The 26440-nt window shown below is 40.1% G+C and overlaps 1 protein-coding gene across 1 annotated transcript in view; it reads left to right on the top strand.

The window, feature by feature from the left end:
- ST3GAL3 (ST3 beta-galactoside alpha-2,3-sialyltransferase 3) overlaps window positions 1-26440 on the top strand; it is a 3995325-nt gene that overhangs the window by 3217894 nt on the left and 750991 nt on the right. The window contains exon 10 of the mRNA XM_044085443.1: window positions 6014-6157. Coding sequence (XP_043941378.1) covers window positions 6014-6157 — 144 coding nt within the window. The remainder of the gene's footprint in view (window positions 1-6013; window positions 6158-26440) is intronic.

Raw genomic sequence — 26440 nt, 5'->3', positions numbered from 1 at the left:
GTATCAGGGACAAGTCAAGAAAAAATCAGGGACAATCAGGGACACTTTTAAAATATTAGTGCTATTAACTTGAAACATTGACAGAATCAGAGCATATGAATTAATACACATTTTCTGAAGTAAAAGATGTTTATAACTCTTAATTATTGTCATTATTCATTGTGTAATTCACCACCTTTCCTCCAAAAGTCACTAGTTTAAGGAGGGATTAAGAGGAACAGAGCTAAAATTTGAGTCAAAATCAGGGACAGTTGAGAGGTAATTTCTACTATGTCTGAGTGGGGAATTGAGTCAAAAGCTTTGGCCAGTTTGAGGTATGTGGTGTGTACCATTTTGCCTTCATCCATTGGTTTGTTAACCTTTTCAATAAAATCCACCAGGATGAGTAAGCATGACCTGCTCCAGATGATTCCAAATTGAGACTGGTCTAGTGTTTGAAGGTTCCCTACATCCTGATTTATTAATCCCATGATTAGTCTTTCCATGGCTTTGCTTATGAGGGTCATCAGACTTATGGGTCTATTAATTGTCTGGGTCTGTGGAAGGTCCTCCCTTATGCAGGGGAATGACTGTAGCTGCTCTCAATTTGCTTGGTACAAAACCTGTATGAAGGCTGAGATTGAAGAGTGTTGTTAGAGGTGTGACTAAATCTTGCTTCATGCTGTCTAAGATGCATCCAGTGATATTGTTATGACCCATTTTAGCTTTTGATGGCACTTTTAGGACTTGGTCTTGCATGATAGCTGGAGGTGTGCCAGTATGAAGTATACTTTAAAGGACAGATGGAGGAGAGACATAGGTAGAGCAAAATTTATTGGTTAACTGTATATTCAGCCTCAATCAAAATCAGCTTAGCACATTGCTACATTGTGATTTTGAGATTATGAAGATATCTAAAAAAATGTGTTGTGATTGTCTTTGTTTTGGGTAGCTATTTTAGCCTCAAACCTGACTTTGGTGGATTTTATTAAACATTCTGGGAATTACTTTTTTTGCCCTCCACTTGTTCCTGCGGGGCGCAGCTGCATCTATGTACATGCTGGTATAATGTGGTGAAGTACACTTCTCTGTATTCATTGGAGTTAATGGGAATTGTTGGGGCTTTGAAAATTGCCTGTTTATCACTTAGGCATAGGTAGTTTGTCTTAAAGACATTTCTAAAGGTATCTTGGTTGAAAAAAATCTCTGGTTTCGATATTATTTCAAAGCAGACTACTTTCTGGTCAGACCTAACAAATGATGAAGACACACAAGGGATACTGCAAGATGCTCTTATATTGTAAGGACAAGATCCAACATGTTATCCCCACAGTGGATACTCTGACTAATTATTACAGGCATTTGTATTGATAAAGTCAAGTAACCTCGGTGCTTGTCCTGTAGTTGTGGTGTAGGTTCCCATCTGTAATTGGATAGTTTAGATCACCTTGAAAAATGGTATTGGGTTTTGTACTACGTGATTTTGATCCCTATAGATAGGTGTTGTGGCTTTCTTTTGTCATAGAGGGAGTTTTTTAGCTAGCTAATGCATAGTATGGGACCTTTCTGTTGGTTATTTGTACATGAAGAAGCTGTAGTGCATCATGCTGCTTTACAAGCCTTGATGTGAATCTCTTCTGAATGTAGACTGATACACCTTCACCTTTTTTCCCCTCCTGTGTAGTAATTGGTCTAAAAGTGTGGAAGGCATTATAACCCTGCAGAGCTAGAGTGCTCTCCACTGTTGTAAACCATGTCTCAGTCATTACGCAGACGGTATATTCCAAATTGAGGAGGGTATGTAGAGAGTGGAGTTTCTTGTTCAAGCTCCTAGCATTGATCAGTAATGCCTTCATATTTTCCTTTGCTTGTTTTATAATGTTGGTAGGTTTATCAGGTTGTCATTGGCTAAAAAAAAGTCACTATGAGGGTGTACAATGTCTTTGCCAATAATCAAAACCCTAGACTGACAGATGCAGGCCATCCCTGGAGCAGCAGCATGATCTGTCAATCATATCTTCCCATGTTGACAGATATTGGACCCCCTTTAAATGACACGAAAATCTAATCCAATTATTGAAGTCAGTTATTTTTTGCTCATATTGTGGCATCATCCTTGCTGAAGATAGAATCCTGATCAATGCTAAGCTAATACCTACCTTGGACACATAGTCTGACAGCTCTATCATAATCTGTCTTCATATAATCCAGGGAGGCACACCTCAACTCATTGACACAGACATGGACTATGACTGAGTCCTGCTGGTGCTTGTTCAAGAACTTGAATGCATGCTTGATCTGACAGATCATGGTACCAAGCAGGCAACTAACTGTCACTCTTTCCTTGCTCATCCTGCTAAGAGGCACATCTGTATGTCTTACAGTGGAGTCACCTGTAACAAGAATGCTCAGCGTCTGTGATTTTTTTGGATTCCTTGAACTATGTGCAGAAAGTAAGCTTAATATGCTGAGTGTGCTTTGGGCATGTGTTGTGTTTTGGAGGTCTTTGAGGTTTAAGCAAGGTAATCTTTAGAACAAGAGCACACAGAGATCACAATCAGTTTGGGGCTTGTTTCTCCCTCTCTCTCTCTCCAGATCCTCAATAAGACTCCACACTGGCACAGCTATAGGGTTAAGATCTCAGCCGAGTGGTCAAGCCAAAACCTCCTACACCCTCTCTGTCTAACCAATGCTTCATGTCCCTGTCCATGTAGCTGACGCACACACTTTGATATTTGATTTATAAATTATTTTTATTTCTTCATCAGAAGATTGCAGGTTGGATGGTGCAGCGGTGCAATGGTAGCATTGTTACCTCACAGCAAGAGGTTCTCTGGTTCGATTCTCAAGTGGGGTGCCTTCTGTGTGGAGTCTGCATGTCCTCCCTGCATTTGTGTGGGTTTCGTCCTGGTGCTCTGGTTTCCTCCCACATTACAAAGACATGTGTCTGGCGCATTTCTCCCCTGGCCTCTGCTGAAAATTGGCTGCGTTCCAAGTCGGGCTTTCCCGGTAAGCAAATGTTAAATAAAATAAGTATCACTTGTTGATACTGGTACAATAATGCTAATTAATATATCTCTGTTTATACCTCTCTGATTGAATCCATCTAGCAACCAACTCAATTCCTGCTTTTATGTATATATTCTGTATATATTACTGTAATCAAACCAACTAAATTCATGCTTTTATGTATATATTCTGTATATATTACTGTAATCAAACCAACTAAATTCCTGCTTTCATGTATATGTTCTGTATATATTACTGTAATCACTATGTGTAGTACTGCTTCTACTTCTGTACCAATTAATGTTTCATTTTTTCTGTATCTATGTTCTTGTCAGAGCTTTTCTCCCTGGACCTCCACTGAAAATGGGCTCTTTTAGGCCCAGTGGACTTTCACAGTAAACAAATGCAATAAATTAATAAATAAATACATATGATGGATTATGTGTATTGTGATGGCCTTACAGAGGTGAGGCCCCAGCAACAAATCATGGGGCAGAGGTGTGCTAATTCAGGGCCAGAGGGTGCAGTCCACTCCAGGTGCAGACAATAAGGGGATGCAGTCTTCACATGTAATCGAGAGCTGGATCCTTTAAGGAAGGGCATTCTTCTTTAAGAATGCCTTCTACATGTGTGTGTTGATGCATGCACCCTATTACTTACTTACTTCTGCACTGAGAATTTAAATGGAGTTGCCGCCGCTACTCCATGGAGTCTAGGTAGTATGTCCACTGTTAAGGAATGTTTTCACATTCCACACACACACAGGACTTGGATTAAGGTAGTGGCTACTAAGGTAGGTGTGTGTGTGTGTGTGTGTGTGTGTGTGTGTGTGCATGTGTAGGGGGGGGTTAGGAATGGTAGGTTAGTTAATTTCCTCAGGCTCAAACCCTGTACCTTAGTTACAGGAAACAATAACCTGAATCCTCTACACCAACTACCAAATTGAGTTTTGGTGCATTTACAAGGAATTGTGAGCTTCAGTGCATTTTCAAGGAATTATGAGCTTTGAGGGAAGAGAAGTTTACTGCTGCCCATGCTAACTCTGTTTTCACTGTACTGCTGTTTTGCTTAGTAAATGGTCATAGCACAACAGGTAGCATACTTGCTTTTGATGCAGAAGACTATGGGTTCTACTCCCACAGCATGTAGATGGATTGCTGATATGGTGGTGTACTTTAAGGGGGAGGATGCTGCATTACTGGATGTGTCCTTTTTTGGATGAGATGTCTAGTAACTCTGAACCTGTTGTCGGTTTGCCATCTATTCCCTGTTATAATATTACCAGCTTACCAATTTTTTTTAATGCAACACAGGCATTTTTTATTTAGTTGTCCCTTCTTTCTCATTAGTTTTATTTTGCTTGTTGCCTTCAAATAGTCGTTTAAAATTCATCAATGTTTTGTTAATAAAAAGTGGTTCTTGACCAATAATTCTTGCTAAATCAATGTTGCCTTTAAGAAATGTCCAATTCCCTTTAATAACTGTTTTATATTTCATGAGATTTTATTGTACATCACTGTACAAGCTATTTCATGATATCTTTCATTGTGTCGCATGCACTTTATCTTTCTTAGTACCTTTTTCCTTTTCCAGAGCAGTGGTGTGTACTGATTTTCCCTACCATCCACCACTTCCCTCATAATCTGTTACCATTTCATCAGGGTACCCTCTTTCCGTAAACATTACTATTATTTTCCCATTAAATGCTCCAAGTCCTAAGAACTAGAAGTCATTCGAGCCACTCCAAATACATTGTCCTTTAACTAAATTCCACTTGAATGAAAAAGGATGTAAATATTAAAGTGCAACCAGGAATTACTAAGTGTTGGCTTTCCATATATCTTTGTTTCGTTTCTATACATCTTCAAATCTGTATGTTCAACCTGGATGCCTAAATAATTAATAGTATCTTTATCACAATTAAATGTGAAATTTAAAAAAAAACAACTGACTTGTGCAAAAAAGTCCATAAATTCTATTACTTTATCATCATATGATATATGATATATATTTTATATCAAAGTACTTTACATCAAGCATTCATACAGTTTTTATTAGCGTGACTATTAAATTAGTTGATTTTATGGTTGTACTTCAAAGCACTTTAAAGACATTTGAGGTTGAACTTTTTTATTAAAGCACTTTAAGACTGAGCTTTATATTAAGGGAGTGATGATTAACATTGTTATTCCTTCTATTTTTTATGATTTTTTTTTTAAAAGAAGGTAGTGTTTTTTTTATTTATGCTGCAACTTACATTGAATTGTGTAGTCCCTTTAAAAATTTTTGAAAGAAAGGTATAAAAGGTATAAAAGGAAGTGACATTAAGAAGGTACTATTCTGAAGAAGTTTCCCATGTGAAATGAAAGTGCTTAAAATTGTTTAGTATGACTGCTGAATTTATTTTAAAAGTATTTTTGTCATTGAACCCTCCATTTTTGTTTTTTCACACTGTAAAATTTGGTTAGCCGTGGGACTGACACATTTGTAAGGTCTTTTACACTCAAACATTTATAGAGTTTTTACTACCAGTGTGTTACTAGAATGTTAGTGTTCAATTCATTTATTTATTAAATTAATTATTTTAAGTCGGTAAAAGCCTTTTTCTGAATGTCAACTCAGATTTTTTGGTGAGGTTTAATATTCTTTGTTGTATTCAGTCAGTCTGTAAGGTGAGATATGTGAATTCTAAACTTAAGGACTACAGTGTGAATAATACTAACAGCTCATAGCATTGATCCTGCCTGCTTGATTTCTAGACATTGGCTGTCTGGGGTTATGTTCTGCAGATTATTGGTAGTGGGTCTTGATGGAATGAATTCTGAAACCAGCAGAATTCCTTTATTGCTTTGGAATTCTGGCAATCATACTCATAGAGAGGGTCATTAAATATCATAGAAGGTTGCTTGTTACTAGTGCCTTTAGCTTTTCTCAGTCCAGAATGTTTAGTTTTGGGCAGTATAGCTTTCATAAGTATCTGTCACTTTTGTTAAATACTTTGTTCTTCTTGTTCCTTTTCCAATAGCTTTCTGATGGGTTTTGGAAGTCAGTGGCTACAGTTGTCCCAAAAGAACCACATGAAATTCGCATCATGAACCCATATTTCATCCGTGAGGCAGCCTTTACATTTATTGGACTTCCTCTGAATAACGGAATGATGGGCAGAGGGGTAAGTAGTTGTCAGAGATAAAGCTGTTACTAGTTTTTCAAAAGGCACAGAGATTTAAGACTATGTGCTGTTAGATCGAGACCTGCAGCATACCAAGGTTTAATTCCCACCCTGTTGTTTACTTTGTGACTGAGAAAGGCCCTTAACCGATCATTATTCCCAGGTTACCCCTGAAAAGGAACTTTATCTTCAATGGGCTTATGACAATAATAATAATAATAATAATAGTAATAATAATAATAATAATAATAATGTAACGATTATTATTATGTCTCAGCAACCTGATGGGCAAATATTTAAGTCAAGACAAAGTAAGATTCTAACAAAGGATCTGTACGACTTGCAGACAGAAGTGTAAAAAATGGCATTATGACTGCTTGATCATAACATGGTGCTTGATGAGCAGGAAGAGAGGAAACATTGACATGAGATGCAAATGTTTGAATTGCATTCATGTGATGTGGCAGCATAGATCATCTGCATACATTCTGTTTTAGAATACAAGATGAGTTATGTCCTCTGAAGAGAAACTCTAATTTCTTCTTAATTCCTTGTATAAGGGGTGGTGAAATTCCACTTAACCCTGACCGAGCTAGTTTTAAAGATGGATGGTTATCAGCCCCCTTTCATAAGAGTAATTTGCTACCTTCTTCAATAAAAAGACACTCTTACAGCAGTAGCAGTTCCTGAATGATTCAGAATCACACAACTTTGTACCCTGACTTGTCAAAATATAAAATAATGAAACTGAAAGTAAAGGGATTAAGTTTAGTTTACCTTATTTTACCTGCCACTCTTCCTTTAATCACTGGACTTCGTCTGTTTCAGATGGCATTCTGTCTTAAACAATATAATGCAGTACTGTGACCCCTGTGCTCCTCTTACTTCTATAATAATTCTAGAAATGTTTCTTGTACATCTTGATTCTTTGCTTTATCCCTGGTTTATTTAATTGCAATTCATTTTTGAGATTTTTACACAGACAGTAATGTAGTCACTCAGTCCACTCATCAAAATACACGTTCATACTCAGACTGTGACAAAGCTGTCACTCTATCAGCTGGACAGTGTGAGACATTTCTTTCTGACTCATGGATTTTTCAGGGCAAACTACATTCTCAGCCAGCTCAAAATACTTTTAGTGCTAACATAAACAGTTTTCATTGCAGAAATGATTTTTTATTTTTATCATGTTATATTACAATGTATACTGCTAGTAATATTTAACAGTTCTGTTTAAGTTTTGATTAGTGAAGCTAAGGTGTAATGACTTGAGTAAACTACTGACAACCTTTACGAATTTCATTTTTGTTTTGATTACTCAGGCAAGTACAGTTTGATACCTTGTATAACACACAGTTATGCAAATCACTTGGGTCACCTGCCACCTAATACACTGCACATTCACCAACAAAATAATGGACATGGTGTGAATCCTGATCTTTTATGTTCTGACGGGTAAGTTTTGATAGTCAGGACTATAATTTGTGTGTCACAACTGATGTGTGCAAGTAGGGAAACAAGTTTTGCTAACATATTATATTGTAAGAATTATTGAGTTATAATATAGAGCTGTTTCTTTTATGGTTTTAGGAGGTGTAACCTCGTGTGATGTTTAGATATGGGTGGTTTATTTGATTGTTCATAGTATTATTAGAGTATTAATTCAGATAGTGGAGGATGATATATGGAAAGGGATCTTACTTTCAAGTTAATATTTAGGTATTCTGACTCCAGTGAAGGCTTTAAGGATTTGTTAGAGCCACTGAGGATCTTAAAGAGTTTTAAAGTGTGCTTCCTACATAGTAGTTGCTATGAGAATGAAGCTGGTAAAACTTGGACTCCTTTAGACTTTGATTGCTGAGGTTAAGATTTTTTTGACAGTGGGTATGGAGTTTTCAGACTATCAGCTCATAGTTTTACACTGCAGTGTTTGCTATGAAGACAGGAACTATCCTTTTAATTTGTCTGGTTGTTTTCATGGATCAGAACTCCATATCTCCCACCCAGGTGATGTGCATTCTGCTGCCTGAGGCATTAGTAAGGCCAAGGACCCATTATTTTTCATCTTGACTCCACCTGCCACAATATACAGCAACCTGAAGCACAAGCCATAACATCGTAAAGGACCCCAGCAAGCTTCTACAGATCTTTAAACTAAGTTAATGCCAAGGACCCAGTATTTTTTCATTCTGACTCCACCTGCCACAATATACAACAGCCTGAAGCACAAGCCATTACATCAAGTAAAGGACCCCAGCAAGTTTCAACAGGCCTCTAAACCAAATTAATGCTAAGGACCCAGTATTTTCCATCCTGACCCACCTGCCACAATATGCAATAGCCTGAAGTACAAGCCATTACATCAAGTAAATGACCCCCAGCAAGCTTCTACAGGCCTCTAAACTAAGTTAATGCCAAGGACCCAGTATTTTTCCATTCTGACTCCACCTGCCACAATATACGACAGCCTGAAGCACAAGCCATTACATCAAGTAAAGGACCCCAGCAAGTTTCAACAGGCCTCTAAACCAAATTAATGCTAAGGACCCAGTATTTTCCATCCTGACCCACCTGCCACAATATGCAATAGCCTGAAGTACAAGCCATTACATCAAGTAAAGGACCCCCAGCAAGCTTCTACAAGCCTCTAAACTAAGTTAATGCCAAGGATCCAGTATTTTTCATCCTGACTCCACCTGCCACAAGATACAACAGCCTGAAGCACAAGCCATTACATCAAGTGAAGGACACCAGCAAGCTTCTACAGACCTCTAAACTAAGTTTATGCCAAGGACCCAGTATTTTTCATCCTGACTCCACCTGCCACAATATACAGCAGCAAGAAGCACAAGCCATTACATCCAGTAAAGGACACCAGCAAGCTTCTACAGGCCAATAAAGTTAGTTAAGTTATATTAAAGTTTATTCAGCTGCAGTAAAGCTTAAAACTCTATTACACCTCTTAGCTGATTTTGCACATCATCTGTCCGCCCATCAAACTAACAGGAAGTTAAAAATAATTATCTCTTTGCTTCCCCCCGTCTGACCACCTCCCTCTATCCTGCTCCTCTCCCACCCACACTATCTCTCAAACTACAACTAAAATAGACTTTAGAATCATTATTTCACTACTTCCCCCACCCACTTCTTGCAATCATAAACCGCCTGAAAGCCTTCCATTCAGTTGCAACAATAAGACTCCTTACAAAGTCCATTCAGTTTCAATAATAAGACTTCATACAAAGTCCCTTACAGGAACAAAACTTTGCAATTTCCCACCTATTATAAGTTTAAACTGTCTCAGAAACCCAGCAATGTTTGTTAGCTTTTCAGATATTCAAGGTCCTGGTTCATCCACCCCCCCCCCCCCCCCAGCACTCCTTCATTAAAGCCCATGTGCATTCCAGAAAAGACATATGCACCTTCCCCACACTTCCATCATGCTTTGCAGCATTTAAAGAGTCATCCTAACTTTCTGATTCCACTTTTGCTCTACATCCAGGCCAAACCTCCCTATCTCTTACCCAGGTGATGTGCATTCTGCTCCATAAGGTATTAGTAAGGTATTTATCTGCTCTCGTCTTGTTATCTGAATTGTATTTGCTTTATCTTGCTACTCTCTGCCATGCAGCCATATAGACACTAATTGCTTCTTTAATGCACTGTATATAATATTTGCATGATATTTTTAAAAGGGCTAAACAGTCATGGGTATCAGAATTGTGCTGTGGCTTATTCAAGCTATACCTGTGTCTTATAACTTTGTTTATACCACGTACATGCTCCTATCCATTTCCTGGTAGTGTTTATATGCAGTTCTAAGAGTACGAACTTATATTATAGATGCAATGGCATAATATACTTAGAAAAGACAGAACCAACAAAAAAGGTAGCAGGATAGCCGTAATCTATCCTAACACCATCACAATCTCACCTTTCCCTAAAGAAACACCAATTTTCAACAATGCCGAAATTCTAATCAGTACCCTACAAATTAACAAAACAAATATGCATTGTTGGACTTTATACCCTTTATACCCCCCCCCCCCCGGGCAAAACATCAAAACTATGGAAGATATCCTCTCCTGGATATCAGAAAACATCAGTAATGAAACTATAATTATGGGAGATATCAGTATCAACTGGCAAGATCTGATAATTGACTCCCATACTAATAGCATAAACCTCTATGGTTATACCCAGCTCATTACCAACGGCACCTGTATGCATAACAGCAATACCCAATGTGCAACTCTTGACTGGATACTAGTTTCTAATCCTGACAAATACTCTAATCCCTAAACTCTACCCAGTACTCTTACTGACTACCTACCCATATTAATATATAGATCCACACTACAAATTACAAGAACCCACACATAAAAAACACCAGAAATATCAGGAATGTTGACCAACAGAGGTTTAATGAAATCCTGAAACACACTAACTGGAATCCATTTAAAACACTACCACTAGAAGATGCCCTTGAATACTTCAACAATGTATTTCTAAATACTGTCAACAGCCTACCCCCCCCTGCACCAAAAGAGTAAAACTAACCATACTCCCTGGCTAACAAAAAATACCAAACAACATTTACAAGACAGAGATAAAGCCTTGCACAATAACAAATTTGATGCTAACCTAATCAAATATAAACAGTTATGAAACAAAGCAAAAAGTTATTGAACTTAGACAAAAAAAAACTTTTCCAACCAGCTGGCAAACCACAAAAACAACCCAAAACAATTTTGGAAATGCATCTCAAACCTCCTTACCCCAAGCTATAAACAAACTCCATCACCACACCTTGACAAAACTCCCTCAGAGATAGCCAACCTGTTTAAGTCTCATTTTATAGATAGCATGAGCAAACTGTTAACAAATCCCACTGTTGCAACTACCTTAATCCCCATCTCTGACCCCCCCCCACCCTTATCTCATGACTCTGGCACAAACAAAAAAGACGCTTCACCTCCTCATCAAACTAGTACTACATCTTCTATCCCCTTCTCTCTTAAACCTGTTCCTAGCTCTCTCATTCAAAAAGTACTTCAAAAACTAAAACCATGCTCCCTCTCCTCTGACATCCTCCCTCCCGAATACTTAAAACTAGCTGCAGAAGCCATAGCATATCCTGTCAGCATCCTTATAAATCACTCCATAGCAGAGACCAATGTTCCTAGCATCTGGAAAAAAAAAATTTCCTCACCCCATTACATAAAGGAGGCAACTCCAATGAACGATCCAGTTATTGACCAATCTCTATCCTCTTTCCAAACTCATGGAAAAATACATTCATAGGCAATTGCTTCACCATCTCATCCAAAACAAACTAATTACCCCTACCCAACATGGTTTTCACCCATCGTACAGCACCACCACTGCCCTAATCTCCTTCATGGACACTGTGTCCAAATCCACTGACTCTGGTAATATCACCTCTGTCTTAGTACTAGACTTATCAAAGGCATTTGACACAGTATCCCACAACAAACTTCTTCATCAGCTATCCATTGTAGGCTGTACCCCACCATCCCTCCAGTGGTTTGCAAGCTACCTGTTCAACCACCAACAATCTGTTAAATGGCAAAATAAACTATCCCAATATCAAACCAACACAACTGGGGTACCACAAGGGTCCATACATGGACCCTTACTCTTCAATGTTTTTACCAACAACTTTCACACCTCATCACCCCTTAGTGCATTATCCAATACGCAGATGGCACTACCATAATTTCCTCCTCTAATAACATACAACATCTACAACAAATCACCCAAACCACCTTCACCTCAATAAAGACGTGCCTGACAGAAGTTCAGCTACTCCTAAATCCTAAAAAAACAAAACTCTTGCTTTTCTCGGCAAAACCAATCTCATCTGACTTTAAAATATTCTCTCAAGATAACACAGAAAATGAAACATTTCCCACAGCTAAGCTACTAGGCGTTACCGTAGACAACAAACTAACTTTCAAACACCGTATCTGCAGTAACATTAAAAAAAACACACATCAAACTAGGAACACTTTATACACATAACTCCACCAGAAAAACTCTCACCAACGACTATTTGCTTCCCCTCTCTGTTATATGCAACCCACTTATACACCAATTTACAATCTTCTCTTAAAAACAAGCTCCAGTCCTGCTACCATAAAATTGCCAAATTTGGCACAGACTACCCATCACTGCCTAGCTATGAAAGAACTAAACTGGCTCAAACTTCCACACCACCTAAATCTAGTTCAGCTGGCTTCTGCCCATAGATATATTCATCTGCTAGCTGCCCAGTCCTCATATCTGTCCTAAAACCATATTTCCCTACCAGAGCCCTCTGCCCTGAAAACAACCAGCTCCTAACCATCTACATTCCAAACAAAAGAGCCGGACAGTGCCTATATTCTCATGCTACCGCCAAGCTCTGGAACTCTCTGCCAACAGCCATTACTACCACTGAGTGCTTTAACAACAATAAAACACCCTAAAAACATTTTCTTTGTAATCAGACCTGCCTCTGCTCCTTCTCTAACAGTTGAACTCCATCCACTCTCTAGGGCCTTTCCTTTCTACATCTGGAGATCCCTAGACTATGAATTTCATCCACTAACCATTAGCATATGGGACTAAGAAACTTTATGTATTTCTACACCCTTAACTATTTCTACTCTACACCTCAGTTCTCCTAAGCATATGCTTGCTTCTAATATTCTGACCCTCTGCCTGACTCTCAGTCTTTACCTTAATCCTACCTGATTAAAAAAAAAAGTTGTAATCTACCACATTACTTTTATTTAGTATTGCCTATCTGTTGCATGTTTTATTATTTTATTTACCTCTCTGTACTTATTTAGTATTCATTACTTATTTAATGTGTGCTTTAATACTTGCTGTTGTCTTGTTCAAATATAATGTCTTAACTTTCATGCATCATTTGGAGATTTTCTCTCCATGCCTTCACTGAAAACGGGTTCCTGACCCAGTCAGACTTTCCCGGTAAACAAATGTTAAATAAATAAATAAATAAATAAATATTTTTAGGTTAGTACTAGTAATGGTACATCAGTATGTAAGACTGGCAATGTCAGCATACATTGCATTATGGGGTATAAACTCCATTTAGTGTAAGCTAAAGGGTTGTAATGTGTATGACAGTTATCCTCTAGGCTTAGAAGGTTAAAATGTTTCAAATACTTTTCAATTGTAAACAGCTAAAATTACTTCTGGAGTGTTCGGACATATAAGCAAAAATCTGACTGCTTTAACACACCTCAGGGTTTGTTTCATTTTATTAAAGAATTTCAGTGTGTTGTGGCAGCTTATTGCTTGTTTATAGGTAAGTACTAGGCTAACTAATTAACTGGGATATTTCAAGCCTAGCCAATTTCTCTTTCAATGTTAAGGATGAAATCCTGTACCTTGTGTCTGTGAGGTAAGCATGTTAACCATTATGCTACGTCCCAACCTCCTTACAGCTTGTAATACACTTCATTTTCATTAGTTGTAGTACTAACGGTATTTTCTGAGACTGAACTAGACACTTACAGGGCAACTAATCGTGATTCTTGTACTACATCCCTGAAAACTGCAGCCAAGCCACCGGATGATCAGTCATACTAGAATCCCTGCTGATCAAGTCACCAGAAAGTCACCTCATGCACAAAAGTCTTCAATAATTAAATGGCCACACTGTTCACTAGAAACAGTATAACAACAATGCACTTATATAAGCAGTTTTGCAATGTGGGTGAGACATTTACATTCCCAGTATTGGGATTGCGGTACCCACCCTTCCCATAGTGTACATATATTAACATAAACACATTGAAAAGGACACGGTTGGTACTGTGTAATGCCAAAAGTTTCCACTTCGGTACCCACCCTTCCCATAGTGTACATATATTAACATAAACACATTGAAAAGGACACGGTTGGTACTGTGTAATGCCAAAAGTTTCCACTTCTCCTTGCTTGCAATTATCTCCAAATTGGCAAGTTAACAATCAGACAGAAGTGCTCAGTGACTGGGACTTGGCAGCCACCAGACGTAATCAGAAGCTTTAACATTTAGTTGGGGACCTGAACAACAAGGATTGTTTGATTTTGATCCCTGATAATGCCTTGCTGCACAGCTGGACACAATAATAGTATTACAAAATCATCACTTCTTTCTGAAGTGCAGTAGCTATTCAGCTGTTGAATAACAGTTCAACTTAGGTATTTCTTTATGTTTAACATACTGAGTTGACTCTTCTGGAACAAACACATTTTTAGGAGGACACAGTAGAGGAAAATGCCTCATGTCGAAAATTAAATGCATTTTATTATATGAATAAAGCATACATGTCAACTACACGTGAAGTATTGCAGTTTATTATATACAGGTGCATGCAAGACAGTTTATTTCCAAACAAAATAAAGTCTTTTATCTAAAATCTAAAACTCATAGCTTTATTTCAGTCTTACATTGCTGGAAAATGCTCTCTGATAATAGCTGTTCTATATTCCTTCTGGCATGAATATTTTCCATCTTTTTCAAGGTTATCCCTCATTTTGGTTAGTGCTGTCTGCTCTAGAGTCACTGCTCTGGATGCTGACTTTCCTTTATTACGGGCATGTACCCTTTGCTTGGGCTTATCCCAGTAATCTTTTTATATTATCTCCAAATAGTCATGTAGCAAACCTGTTCTTACTAATCCAATCAGGTTCTTCTCTACTCTTAAACATAGCCAGCCTTAGGCATAGGCCAAATAGGTGACCGCATAGGGTGCCACTCTAACAGTGGCACTTTTCCAGTAATCTGGATGGTATAGGTAGACCAGGATAGGGGCACCGGGTGGTGTGGGAGAGTGCTGTGGTGACCTTTTGCCTAGGGCACCAGTTGACCAAATCCTGGTCTTGCTGTTAAAGTAATAGGTACAAATGAATGAAATTCTGCAGTTAAAGAAAACAGCATTCAGTTTAGACATTTTGGGTTAGAAACATTATTTATACTATCATGAACACATTTTGAATCACAAGCATTATTTACAACTTTATATATTTTTAGGCCACTTTATATTCTTCTGTCAAAAAAACTCACCATGCTATGCTGTTGCACGTTATATAGTATATATAATGAAGTTTACAGAGAGTGGTTATTAATATTAGTATATGCAGCCAGAAAATTTCATGATTTTGCAGGAGTTGCATATGGCAAAGGCTATAAGAAACATTTTTGCAGTGATTTTGAAAGTAGGAAAAATTTTAAATAGCTCTTATTTATTGAGGCTGTTAATTCCAGATGTTAGCTCTAAAGCCTTTGCAGTTTTTCCTGAGTGTCAGGATATTAGGGTTTCTGTCAGAAAATTTAGCTTTCATGAGAGCAAGTATCAGGTATATTGAGTCATTCGGAGGGCTAACATATTTCTGAAGTATATTTCTTAAAATATTTACCATTGCACTTGAATTTCCTGTTTTTTAGAATAATCTTTTGTTTGTTTATATATATTGTATACTGTTACTAGCATGATTATTAACTTTGAAAGGCAAGCAATGCCCATTCATTTGTTGAAATGGGTGAGGTAATGTGTGGAGCAGATGGTGGAGTTTTTGTCAGGTTTTTGTCTGTTTCAAAGGTGGCAACATCATCTAAAGGTGTTGTAGGTAGCGTCATCAAATTATTATCCCTATTCATTTAGGGAGTAATTGTTTGATGAATTTAGTTCTGTTAAGGGAGAGTACCAGAATAGCATGTGACTTAATTTGAGATCTGGAGTACTGGAGAGTAATTTTTATGAGTAATTGCTGTTTGAGCATACTTGATTTTATTTTCAAGCATAATGTAATTTATAAATTATTTAGGATAATGCAATGCTGGGTATGGAGTGGTTGGTTAGATGTGAATGTGGGTATTTCATTCTATGTAGTCAGAAGTGACTTTGATAGGTTTTTTCCTGTAGATTTACCAAGACTGTGGAACCATGTAGCATTTTTCAAACTGCACTCTTTCAGCCCATCCCCTTTTTGTAGTATAGAGTAGGTTCGGGTCTAATTGATATGACACCTTGCTTGTTGTGATCGTATTTGTAGCAATTGCACTTTGCTGCTTGAAAAATTGCTTACTGTCAGGGGTAACTCCTAAACAGTTATGGTGTAGTACAAGTTCATTATCAGATCTTTGTTCATCTTATACTGGTTACAAGAAGATGAGTTAGATTTGTGAGAATACTTTCTAAACAAAATTATTTTAGTTTCCTTTTCATGAGAAATTAATTAGTTTTGAGTAATTCATATGTTTATCACATTGATCACTGTTGCAGTAGTCTTAGTTATATGGGTTATATCCTGCCAAGGTATAACAGCTGGCCAGCTGTCAAAGCTGTAGGGTACCTTCCACACACCTAAACTGTCAGGCAGCGTAAGCTAAACAGACTAAAAGACAAGTTTGCGCATGAAGCCTTTCAGAGCTTTACTGTTGTCGAAGAGTATGGTCCTCTGAGCCTTTTGAGGATCAACAGTTGGTTTGTGTTTTCCTTTGCTGTGACAATAAATTCCCTTTGGGGAAAACACTTCCATTTTCTTAATTTTGTTGATGTTTTATTACTTTTCTCTTCAGGAAAATTATTTTAAAGTTAGGAGTGTTGTGTTTTGATGGACTGTCTCAAGACTAGCATACACTTGCTTGTTTTTTATGTCAGTTTAAAAGTGGTGTAATTGAAAACGTTTTCTCTGTAGAGAAAGTGTGCTTATTTTACTTTTGTGGGGGCTGGCATAGTGTTTTAAAGTGCTTTTTACTGTGTTTTTCTGTCAAAAAATAACTTTTCTGGACTGGTAGTGCTTACTGGCAATTGTTGCTTGTCTTCCCTAGGAAAAAGGCACAATTTTTGGCTTGACCATGAAATAGACCACCAGTGCTAAGGCTGGTCCTTCTTCTGGCCACAAAAAGAAAAAAATGAAGCAAACGGCCTTTGTCACCTCAGCAGGCTAGCAATTTGCCTCAACTTCATTTGAGTGACTCTCTCGTGGCCATTTGTTGTACCTCAGAAGACACATCTTTTACCCCAGATCCCTCTGGTATAGTAATTACAGCCATTATGTTCTTGGGTTTAGCTACATCCTCTGTGGCTTTTAAGCCACTCTTGCTGGTCCAGGGAGAGGGGACAGGGAAGGTTGTGTCAGAATGTTGTGCCCATCCTTGGGGAAGCTGCTGCTGCCATTAGTAACATGGTTGGCCCCATTTTTCCTGTCAAAAAAACAAAAAAACAAGCATGTATCTACTATTCCTCATTTTTTTATAGGAATAGTATACTGGGTCTGGTTCAGGGTTTAATTTAGGCTATTGAACCTTCTTGTAAAGTAGTTTCTGGTAAAAGAAAGATGGATTTATCTTTTCCTAGAGAGGTTCAATAGTCTGAATCCAAACAGAAAGATGCAAGGACAAATACAAGGTTTATTTATTAGATTTCTTACTCATACTTAGAGGAAGCCTTGGTTTATGATTCTGTGTGGGTAGGGGAGTCTCTTTTCTGAGACTTTTGCTTGACTATGCCAGCGTTTTCAGTGGGAAAACACTGAGGTTTCTCAGTCCCTCAGAAAATACCATGAGTTGTTACAGAAGGATTTTCCAGAACCTACATCCATTCCTCCTATTCTGTCTGCTTTAGAGGATGTGTGTATTACTGCTTGTAATTTTCCTGATAGTCAGTCAGCTGCCCCTGAAAGGGCATATAGGCTGTATGAAGTTTCTCAGTCTTTTAAAGTTTTATACACTATTCTCAAATGTGACCAACAGCTAAGCTTTAGTTAATCCCACTACTGCTAAGGATTTAGTTAATTCCAATCCTAGTCTTTCTGATAAGGATGAGAAAATTATTCATAGGTATGGAAAAAGGTGTACACGTCTGCAACTTTGATTTTCAGAATTTTGATTTGCTAGGCTCATATGTTGTAAATTGTTCTGATAAATTGTGAAAGTATGAGGGATGTTTTATCAGCTATTTCTTCTTGTGAGGAAAATCTGCTTTAAATAACTTAGTTTCTTCTGTTCGTTTCTTCTGTTGCACAGGTCACTTACTCATTGTTTGTAGTGTATATGTATGATTCTATTGATAATTCTTCCATGGCTATGGCCACTGGTACTGTTTTGAGGAGGTTTGCATGGCTGCATTCATAGAGCATCCCAGATGATGTTAAAAATGAAGTAAATTTGTCCTTGCATAGAGATTTAATTTAGTGTTTGACCCCTCTGGGCAGAGGTGATCAAAAAGTGTGATGAAAGGGGCAAGCTGATCTGGGAAATCTCTTAAGATTTTTCAGCCCTCCTTTACCCAGTGTTCCATGGTATTTTCTAACTCATCATCCAATTTTGGCAAAAAACTGAATAAACAGTTTAAGCAAATTGTAGGTAAACAAATATTTTAAAAGAAATTGCAAGAGGGTTTCAAAAAGAATTCTTGAACTTCTCTAAACCAAGGACAGTTCAACAATGACTATTGTAGAGACCTTGTGACCCCCCCTCCCACCCTGGACCCTTTTCATCTTCTTCCAGAAAGGGTGAATATCCATTTTTCTCTTTGGCAACAGATAGTTTCTGACAAATGGGTTCTGAAAATAATTTATCAAGGTTACAGATAGCAGTGGGAGGAAATTCTCCCTTCCCAGGGGGGGCATTCTTCATCCTCTAAATCAAAATATTTTGTTTCCTCTAGTTCTTCATCACATGCTGTCCCAAGGTTTGATAGAACCAGTCCCTCTTTTGCAGGTGAGGAAGTTTTTTTTTCTTTTTATTCAAGGATGTTCCTAGTGCCAAAAAAAGAAAATGATTGGAGACCACTTCTGGATCTTTCTTTCCTAAACCTGTTTGTGATAGTGCCCAAATTCAAAATGATGTAACTTCACAACCTGTTGCCTCTTCTTCCTCTTTTGAGTTTCCTGGCAACACTAGACTTAAAAGATGCTTATCATCACATAATTATTCATCCAGACTTCAGATGTTTCTTAAGTTTTTGAGTGTCTTTTTCATGTTATCAGTTCTCTACCTTACCCTTTGGACTATCCAGTGCACCAGGAGTGTTCACAAAGTGTCTAGCTCCAGTTATAGCTTGTTGCAGGCTACAGGATATCCACATTTTTTCCATATTTAGACAACTTGCTTAACTTTGCAGAGTCTTTTTCAAAGTCTCAGGAATCTGTCTCTTGGATGAGAGATCTCTTACACAAGCTAGAATTCAAAGAGAACATTCAAAAGTCTTTGTTGTCTCCTTTACATAGGATTGTGTTCCTGGGATGTCAGCTAGACACCTCAGTTCAAAGAGCTGTTCTTCCACAGGGAAAAACAATCTTTAGCTATATCTGTTTCTAAGGTTTTCCATTCAGACTTTGATCACTGCAAGGGGATACCTCAGGATTTTGGGTCTCATGGCATCTGTGATTCTTAGGATAAACCTGGCAAGACTCCACATGAGAAAGATACAGTGGTATCTGAGATCACTTTGTTTCCAGCATCAACACCCTTTATTTTCTCCAGTTTTGGAGTATGTTCTCATGTTTGTTCATGCAGACCTTGGGCACAGTCAAAAGATATTACAAATGCGCTATTTCAGGACAGTTTGTCAAGGTTCATACATTTCATTTGGCTTACTTCTTGATTTGAGTGTTTTGTTAATTGAAGATCCATTACCTCAAAATCTGTATGTTTAATTCTTGTTACTTCATACAAAAAGGAGAATGTGAAGTTGTTCAGTCTCACCTTCATTCTTACTGATGAGTTTGGAGCCGAACATCGACTCCGAGTCGGCCAATTAGCAAAGCTCGAGGTCTAAAACAGCTCGAGGCCAAAGCCTTATCCTACAATGCGCCACTACATTCCCCAGATCTAGTTTGCTGCTACAACTGATCGGGTGTTCTCTACAGCTCTTGGCCATTGGAGAGATAAGTTTACTATTTCTATTGAAAATTTCTTAATAGTTTTCACAGTTATTTGTTAGTTAGGTCTTAGTAGTATAGTTCTTTGCTCTGGTTGTCCGTTTTCGGATTTATATCCTGTTGGATAGTTTTTTTCTCTTTCTGTAGGGTGTTAGTTCTAGTTTTGGGCTTGGCCCTGTTTATTTAAGTTAGCCGTTTGGCTTTTTTTCTCTACCCCAGCCTAGTTAGGCTTGCTGCAGTTTCTGCATTTTCATTTGTTAGCTGGTTAGGCTCTTGGCCATTTTTCTTGGTTGTTTTTTTTTTTTGTTTTCTTAGCCTGTTAGGCTTTTTTCTAGTGCAGTTAGAAGTGTTATAGCTGCCTTGAAATACTTTTAGCCGGTGAGGCTCACTTTTATTTGGACATAGTTGTTGTTATTCTTGGCAACAATGTCTGAAAAAGCTAAATCTGGATTTAAGAGGTGCTCCAAATGTAGTCAGAAAATGTTGATTACAGATGGCCATTCTACATGTGTACTGTTTGGGTGAGGTGCATTTACAGGAGGTTTGCTCCATTTGTCATGGCTTCAGCTCCAGGATATTAGCTGCAAGGAAACGTAAGCTGGTAGAGCAGGTTTTAATTAAGTCTGCCTTCCAAACAGATTTGGATTCTGCTCTGAGTCAACCAAAACCCTCTTTTCCAGCCTCTTCATCTAGTTCGGCTCCGAAGGGCTCTTCAGTTCTGAAGACATCTAAAAAGGCTATGGTCTCAGCTCCAGTGCCATCGGAACCGACTGTTCCAGTTGCTGGTAGGAGATGGTCCCCAGTTTTGGAACCGGTATCTCCTACTTTGAGGTCCCCGATTCTGGGGTCACTGGCTTTGTTGGTGGTCTCCTCTCAGGCTTCCAGACTTTCCAATTCAGACGTGGACCAAGGGGTGCGGAGACTTCTACAGGATCCGGTGCTTGCTAAAATTCTGTTGGTTTCGACTCTAGCAGCTTCAGAACTGACAAAGTCCTCTCCAGTTGTTGTTGCTCCTCCTCCAACTTGAACCGAGACATTGTTGCCGGAGGAGGCCAGTCAGTCGGTGGAGCTGTCGGTACCGACACTCACTTCTGAACTGTTGGTACCAACCACCCTGATATCCTCTGCTCCGGCAGTGGAATCTGGGAGCCGACACTCTCCTGTTGGTTCTGGGGGAGGAGCCAAACTGATACGTTGGTTCTGACTCTCCCTCTTGGGGCTTCCAAGACCTCCCCAGAGATTCCCACTGAGGAGGTCCCCTTTCCTTCAGGGATATCCTTGAGATCCTTAAGCAGAGGGGAGACTGGCAGCCCCAAAACCCTACAGAGGATGAATCGGTGCTCCTGAAGGCTTTTGGGTCCCAACCCTCCACCTCTTGGGTGTCTCCGCCCTTCATTGAGTTGATGGATCTTTTGTTCCAAAGGGCATGGGAGTCACCACATTCTACAGAGCCTGTTCCTAGAAGGCCAAACAAATACATTTCAGCACCCCATGTTAAGTCCTTTTTATCTAAACCCATATCTATTGATGCTATGGTGGTGGCGGCGGCAGCCACTAAAAAAGAGATGTCGGAGACTTCTACATCTGTCCATCCTCCTAATAGAGAGTCTAGGATAATGGACAGATATGGGAAGCACATGTTTAGTTCTATGACCTTTACCCTTCGGTCATTGAACTACCTGACCCACTTCACATGTCTACAGAGATATCTCCTCAAGGAGCTTGGAGATACTCTCCAGGGTGCAGTAGCCGACTCTGTGGCTGACAAGGTGATTTCTCAGCTTGCTACCCTCAATTCCATCATAAACTCTTCCATGCGCTCATGTCTTACACAGCTGATGGAATGAGTTGGGCTGCAAGTACAGGAATTGCTTTGCGAAGACATTCCTGGATGCACTTATGTTCTTTTGCGGAACCTTTTAAGTCGTTGTTTGTGAATGCCTCTTTCGATGGTTCCTCCTTATTTGGACCAAAAGTTAAAGAGACCCTGACCAGATGTGAGCAAGACGGTAAGACTCTATCTGCCATTGGAGTCCATTTTTCTACCCCCACTAGTCCTACCCCAAAGGTCAATGGGGTGGGAAAATGTGGTTATGTAAGACCCAAGGAGCCTTTCAAAACTCACAAGGTGAAGCCTCCTCCAGGGGCAGAGGGGGAGGCAATGGTGGAAGATGACACCCATGTGGCAGAGGGGGTCCGCAGAACCAGGGTGACAGGGATCAGTTCCTTGGGAAACCCTATCAGCACTCCTGAAAGGAGGCCCGACTGCCCTGCTGTGGAGGCAGTCAGGGGACATTTGTCTTTGTACCTAGGCACCTGGTTAAATATCTCAGAAGACCGATGGGCACAAAACGTTATATCCAAAGGATATTCCATTCCATTTCATTCACACCCCAGACCAACAAATGGAATCCCAGACATCCCACCCAGTCTATGGGATGTAGCATCCATAGAAGACCAGAAACTGTTGCAAAAAAGAGTCAACCAGCCAGTCCTAGCAGACCAGCAAGGATCCGGAACTTACTCAAGGTTCTTTTTGGTACCAAAGAAGACAGCGGACTGGAGACCTATTCTGGACCTCAGCAGACTCAACAAATATGTGGTAAAGTTCTGGATGGTCACTCTTCAGTCCATTCTCCCATTTTTAGGGAAGGATGATTGAATGTGCTCTATAGATCTCCAGGATGCATACTATCATATCAAAATGGCCAGGCCATCCAGGGATTATCTGCGCTTCCGGCTGGGAGCCGGTCACTTCCAGTTTTGGGCCCTGCCCTTTGGTCTCACTACAGCCCCCAGAGTGTTCATCAAAAGCATAGCAGTGGTCATGGCTCACTTGAGACATTCAGGAATCCAGGTGTTTCCTTACCTGGATGGCTGGCTCCTTACTGCCCCCACCAGGCATCGGCTTATTCGAGCAAGAGGTGCTACCATAGCTCTATGCTTACAGCTGGGCATTACGATAAATTCAGAAAAGTCTGCTTTATTGCCATCACAGCATACAGTCTTTGTAGTAGCAGACATAGACACAGTCAGCATGTCCCTGAAGCTCCCTCCCAAAAGAGTGATTGTCTTTTAACAACAAATTGTGGATCTCCTGTCGAAACGAAAAGCACCAGCATCGCAGATTCTAAAACTGCTCAGCACTATGGCAGCAGCGGTTATTGCAATACCCCTTGCAAGATCTCACATGCGCATTCTTCTGTGGCTGCTATTCACACAATGGACATTTCCGGACTTACACATGAATCATCCAGTTTTGATTACCAACTCTTGCAAGGACGACCTTCGTTGGTGGCTAACGGAAAAATCGGTGACTATGGGCCGCCCATTTGTTCTCCACACTCCAGTGGCAACAGTAACCATGTACGCCTCCCTGATCGGGTGGGGAGGCATTATCAGGGAAGGACAACCCAAGGTACTTGGCAGGCTCATGAGGCTCATTTGCACATAAATGTCATGGAGATGAGAGCAGTTCTTTTAGTGTTGCAGGCCTTTCAAGACTCTCTTCCCCTAGGCAAGATTGCAATCCAGTTCATAGGTTCATAGGTTCATAGGTTCATACTAGGCTATCTGCCCGAGGGCATTTATAAGCCTAGCCCATTGTTTTGTGGCTTACGCCACCCCTTTAGTATGGGGAACTATACCCATCATTTTGCTGTGCCTCTGTCGAGCAGTGACACTGAGGTAATTCCTGGGGTATATCTGCGATCTCCCATCCATTGGTCAAGATTTCTCTTGAACAAGGCCAGCGAGGTGCTCTGCCGCACATGTACCGGGATTTTGTTCCACAGCATAGGGAGTCTTTGGGTGATGAATCTATCCCTCCAGCACGTCCTATTAATAGCCGTGTCGAGGTTTAAGTCTCCCGCCCTTGTGGCTCTGATGGATCTAGATTTTTTGAGGTGAAGCATATTCATCAAATCTGGGTTTGACATGGCCTTGTATGTTAGGCAAAGGTCACCTCTGAGCAAGATGGCGACTGAATAGAGCTGGAGTTCTTTCAGTCGGGCAGCATAGGACAGATTTTGAGACCCTTTATCCTTTTGGTGAGGAACTTTTGTGGCCTCTCCAGCTGCTGCAAGTGTCGGGTCAGATACATTCCGAATGGGGCATTGTACTCAATCATTGGTCTGATGAGTGATGAGTAAAGGGAGACTATGACCTCCCTTGATCTAGATGAGAATCCCTTCATGATAAGGTGGGCAATGCAGAAGGACTTCCTAACTACTTTAGCTACATGGGTGTCGAATGACAGACTACTATCAACCTGGGTCCCCAGGTCCCTGATAACTTCTTCTGTGCTCAGTGGATTGCCACCTATTTGGTAGCTAGGGGTAACCTTGTTTTTCCCGAAGGGTATGACTATGCATTGTTTGGCATTTAACTTTAGGCCGTGGCTCTGGCACCAGTTATCCGTTTCTGTGAGACCCTTCTGAAGGATATCTGTGTCAGATGTGTTTTCTACTATGGCGCCCAGTTTGCAGTCATCTGCAAACTTTGTCAGCCATAACCCTCCTGTGTTTGCTTGTACTTGGAAAAGTAGATGCCAAACAAGAGTGGGCCCAGGACTGAGCCCTGTGGGACACCACTTGTGACAGGCTTTGAGTCTGACATGGCGCCAGCAACTCTGACCCTGTGGGTTCTGTCACTCAGCCAGTTTGCAACCCATCTTGTGATGTATGGGTTAACATTTAAGCTGATGAGTTTTTCAATGATACCCGAGTGGGGTATTGTATCGAAGGCCTTAGCCAGATCGAGGTAGGCTGTAGGGACTGCCTTTCCCTCATCAATGGCTTTGGTGACTGTTTGAAAAAGTCAACCAAGTTTAAAAGGCATGATCTGCCTTTGACAAAGCCAAACTGGGTTGGATCCAAAGTCTGCAAATTCCCTATGTCTTTATTTATGAGGTCCATTATGATCCTCTCCATGGCTTTGCAGATAAGGCTTGTCAAGCTAATGGGCGGTAATTTCCAGGGTCTGTGGAGGCACCGCCTTTGTGAAGTGGGACCACAGTTGCAGTGCGCCACTCCTGGAGTGCGTATCCAGAGGTAAGACTTTGATTAAACAGCTGTCCTAGCTGTGGGTTTAATTCCTCATTGAGTTCGTGGAGCACACAGCCGGGGACACCATCGGGTCCCATGGATGCTGTGTTTTCTGGTTTGGAGAGAGCAGTTCTCGCTTGGGCGCTGGAGTTGTTTGGGGGCTGCACTCATTTGGTATAGATATCTCTCCTTTTGGGGGAGGGGAGTTTGCACTGAACCTGTCAGCCAGTATGTTGGCAATGTCTGTAGGATCAGTAATCTTCACATCATTTTGAACTAGTTCTGAGCATATCTGGGAGTTTCCTCCTAGGTTTCTAACATAGCTAAAGAAGGCCTTATGATTGTCTTTTGAGTCTTTAGCTATTTTTCTCTCGAAATTTGCTTTGGATGATTTTATGAGAGCTCTTAGTTTTTTACTTGTAGTGATCAAGGGTGTCTTACCTTTTAAGGATTTTGCTCTGTCTTGTAGTAGCTTCCTCCTTTTGTTGTAGAGTTTGTTTATGGCTGGGTTCCACCAGACTGGACGCTTGCCTTTGGTACAAAGAGTCTTTGTTTTGCTTGGGATTGCCTTATCCATGCAGTCCTGCAGGTGCTGGTAGAAGGCATTTGTAAGTGATTCAGCGGCTTGAGTATTGTTTTCCGCCGGCTCGGGGGCCTGAAAGGAGACCACACTAGTCTTTAGAAGTGTGAAGTCGGCTTTTGAGAAGTTCTTTACTGTGGTCTTTTTTATTTCAGGTGGGGGTGGGATGAGGACCTCCAGCGAGATTAGTTTGTGATCTGATCTCACCAGTGAGGGGTATACTTCCGGTGTTGAACATTGTGCTCCCATGTTCGTGATGATGAGATCAAGTATGTTATCTCCTCTTGTGGGGATGGTGACTAGTTGTTCCATGGCATTTGAGTTTATGAATTCCAGGAACTTTTGGGCTAGGGTGTTTGGGCTTGAGTAGTGTTCCCAGTCTATATTAGGGTAATTGAAGTCACCTAGTATGATGGTGTTTGGTGATACATTTATCCCTCTAGTGTTTTCAGGAAGGCCATGTGAGTTTCCTGAGTTTGTGAGGGTGGCCTGTAACATGCTACAATTTGCAGAGCAGTCTTGCGTATGGTTAATTGCACCTGGATGGTCTCCGATGCATCGTGCGTTGCCACCAGTCTTGAGGTGTGGGTGTCCTTGATGAATATGGATACCCCCCCTCCATTCTTGGTATTGTCCAGATGTTGGGGCTGGAATGCATGATATGAGGTAAAACCTGATAGCGCTGGGGTGCTCTCAGGAGCCTTGAACCAGGTTTCTGTCACAGCACAGACATCGATGTTCTCCATA

This window comes from Protopterus annectens, chromosome 10.part0 (genome assembly GCF_019279795.1).
Source record: "Protopterus annectens isolate FY-2018-M chromosome 10.part0, PAN1.0, whole genome shotgun sequence".
NCBI classification, from domain to species: domain Eukaryota; kingdom Metazoa; phylum Chordata; order Ceratodontiformes; family Protopteridae; genus Protopterus; species Protopterus annectens.
This window is presented reverse-complemented; position numbering and strand designations above follow the sequence as displayed.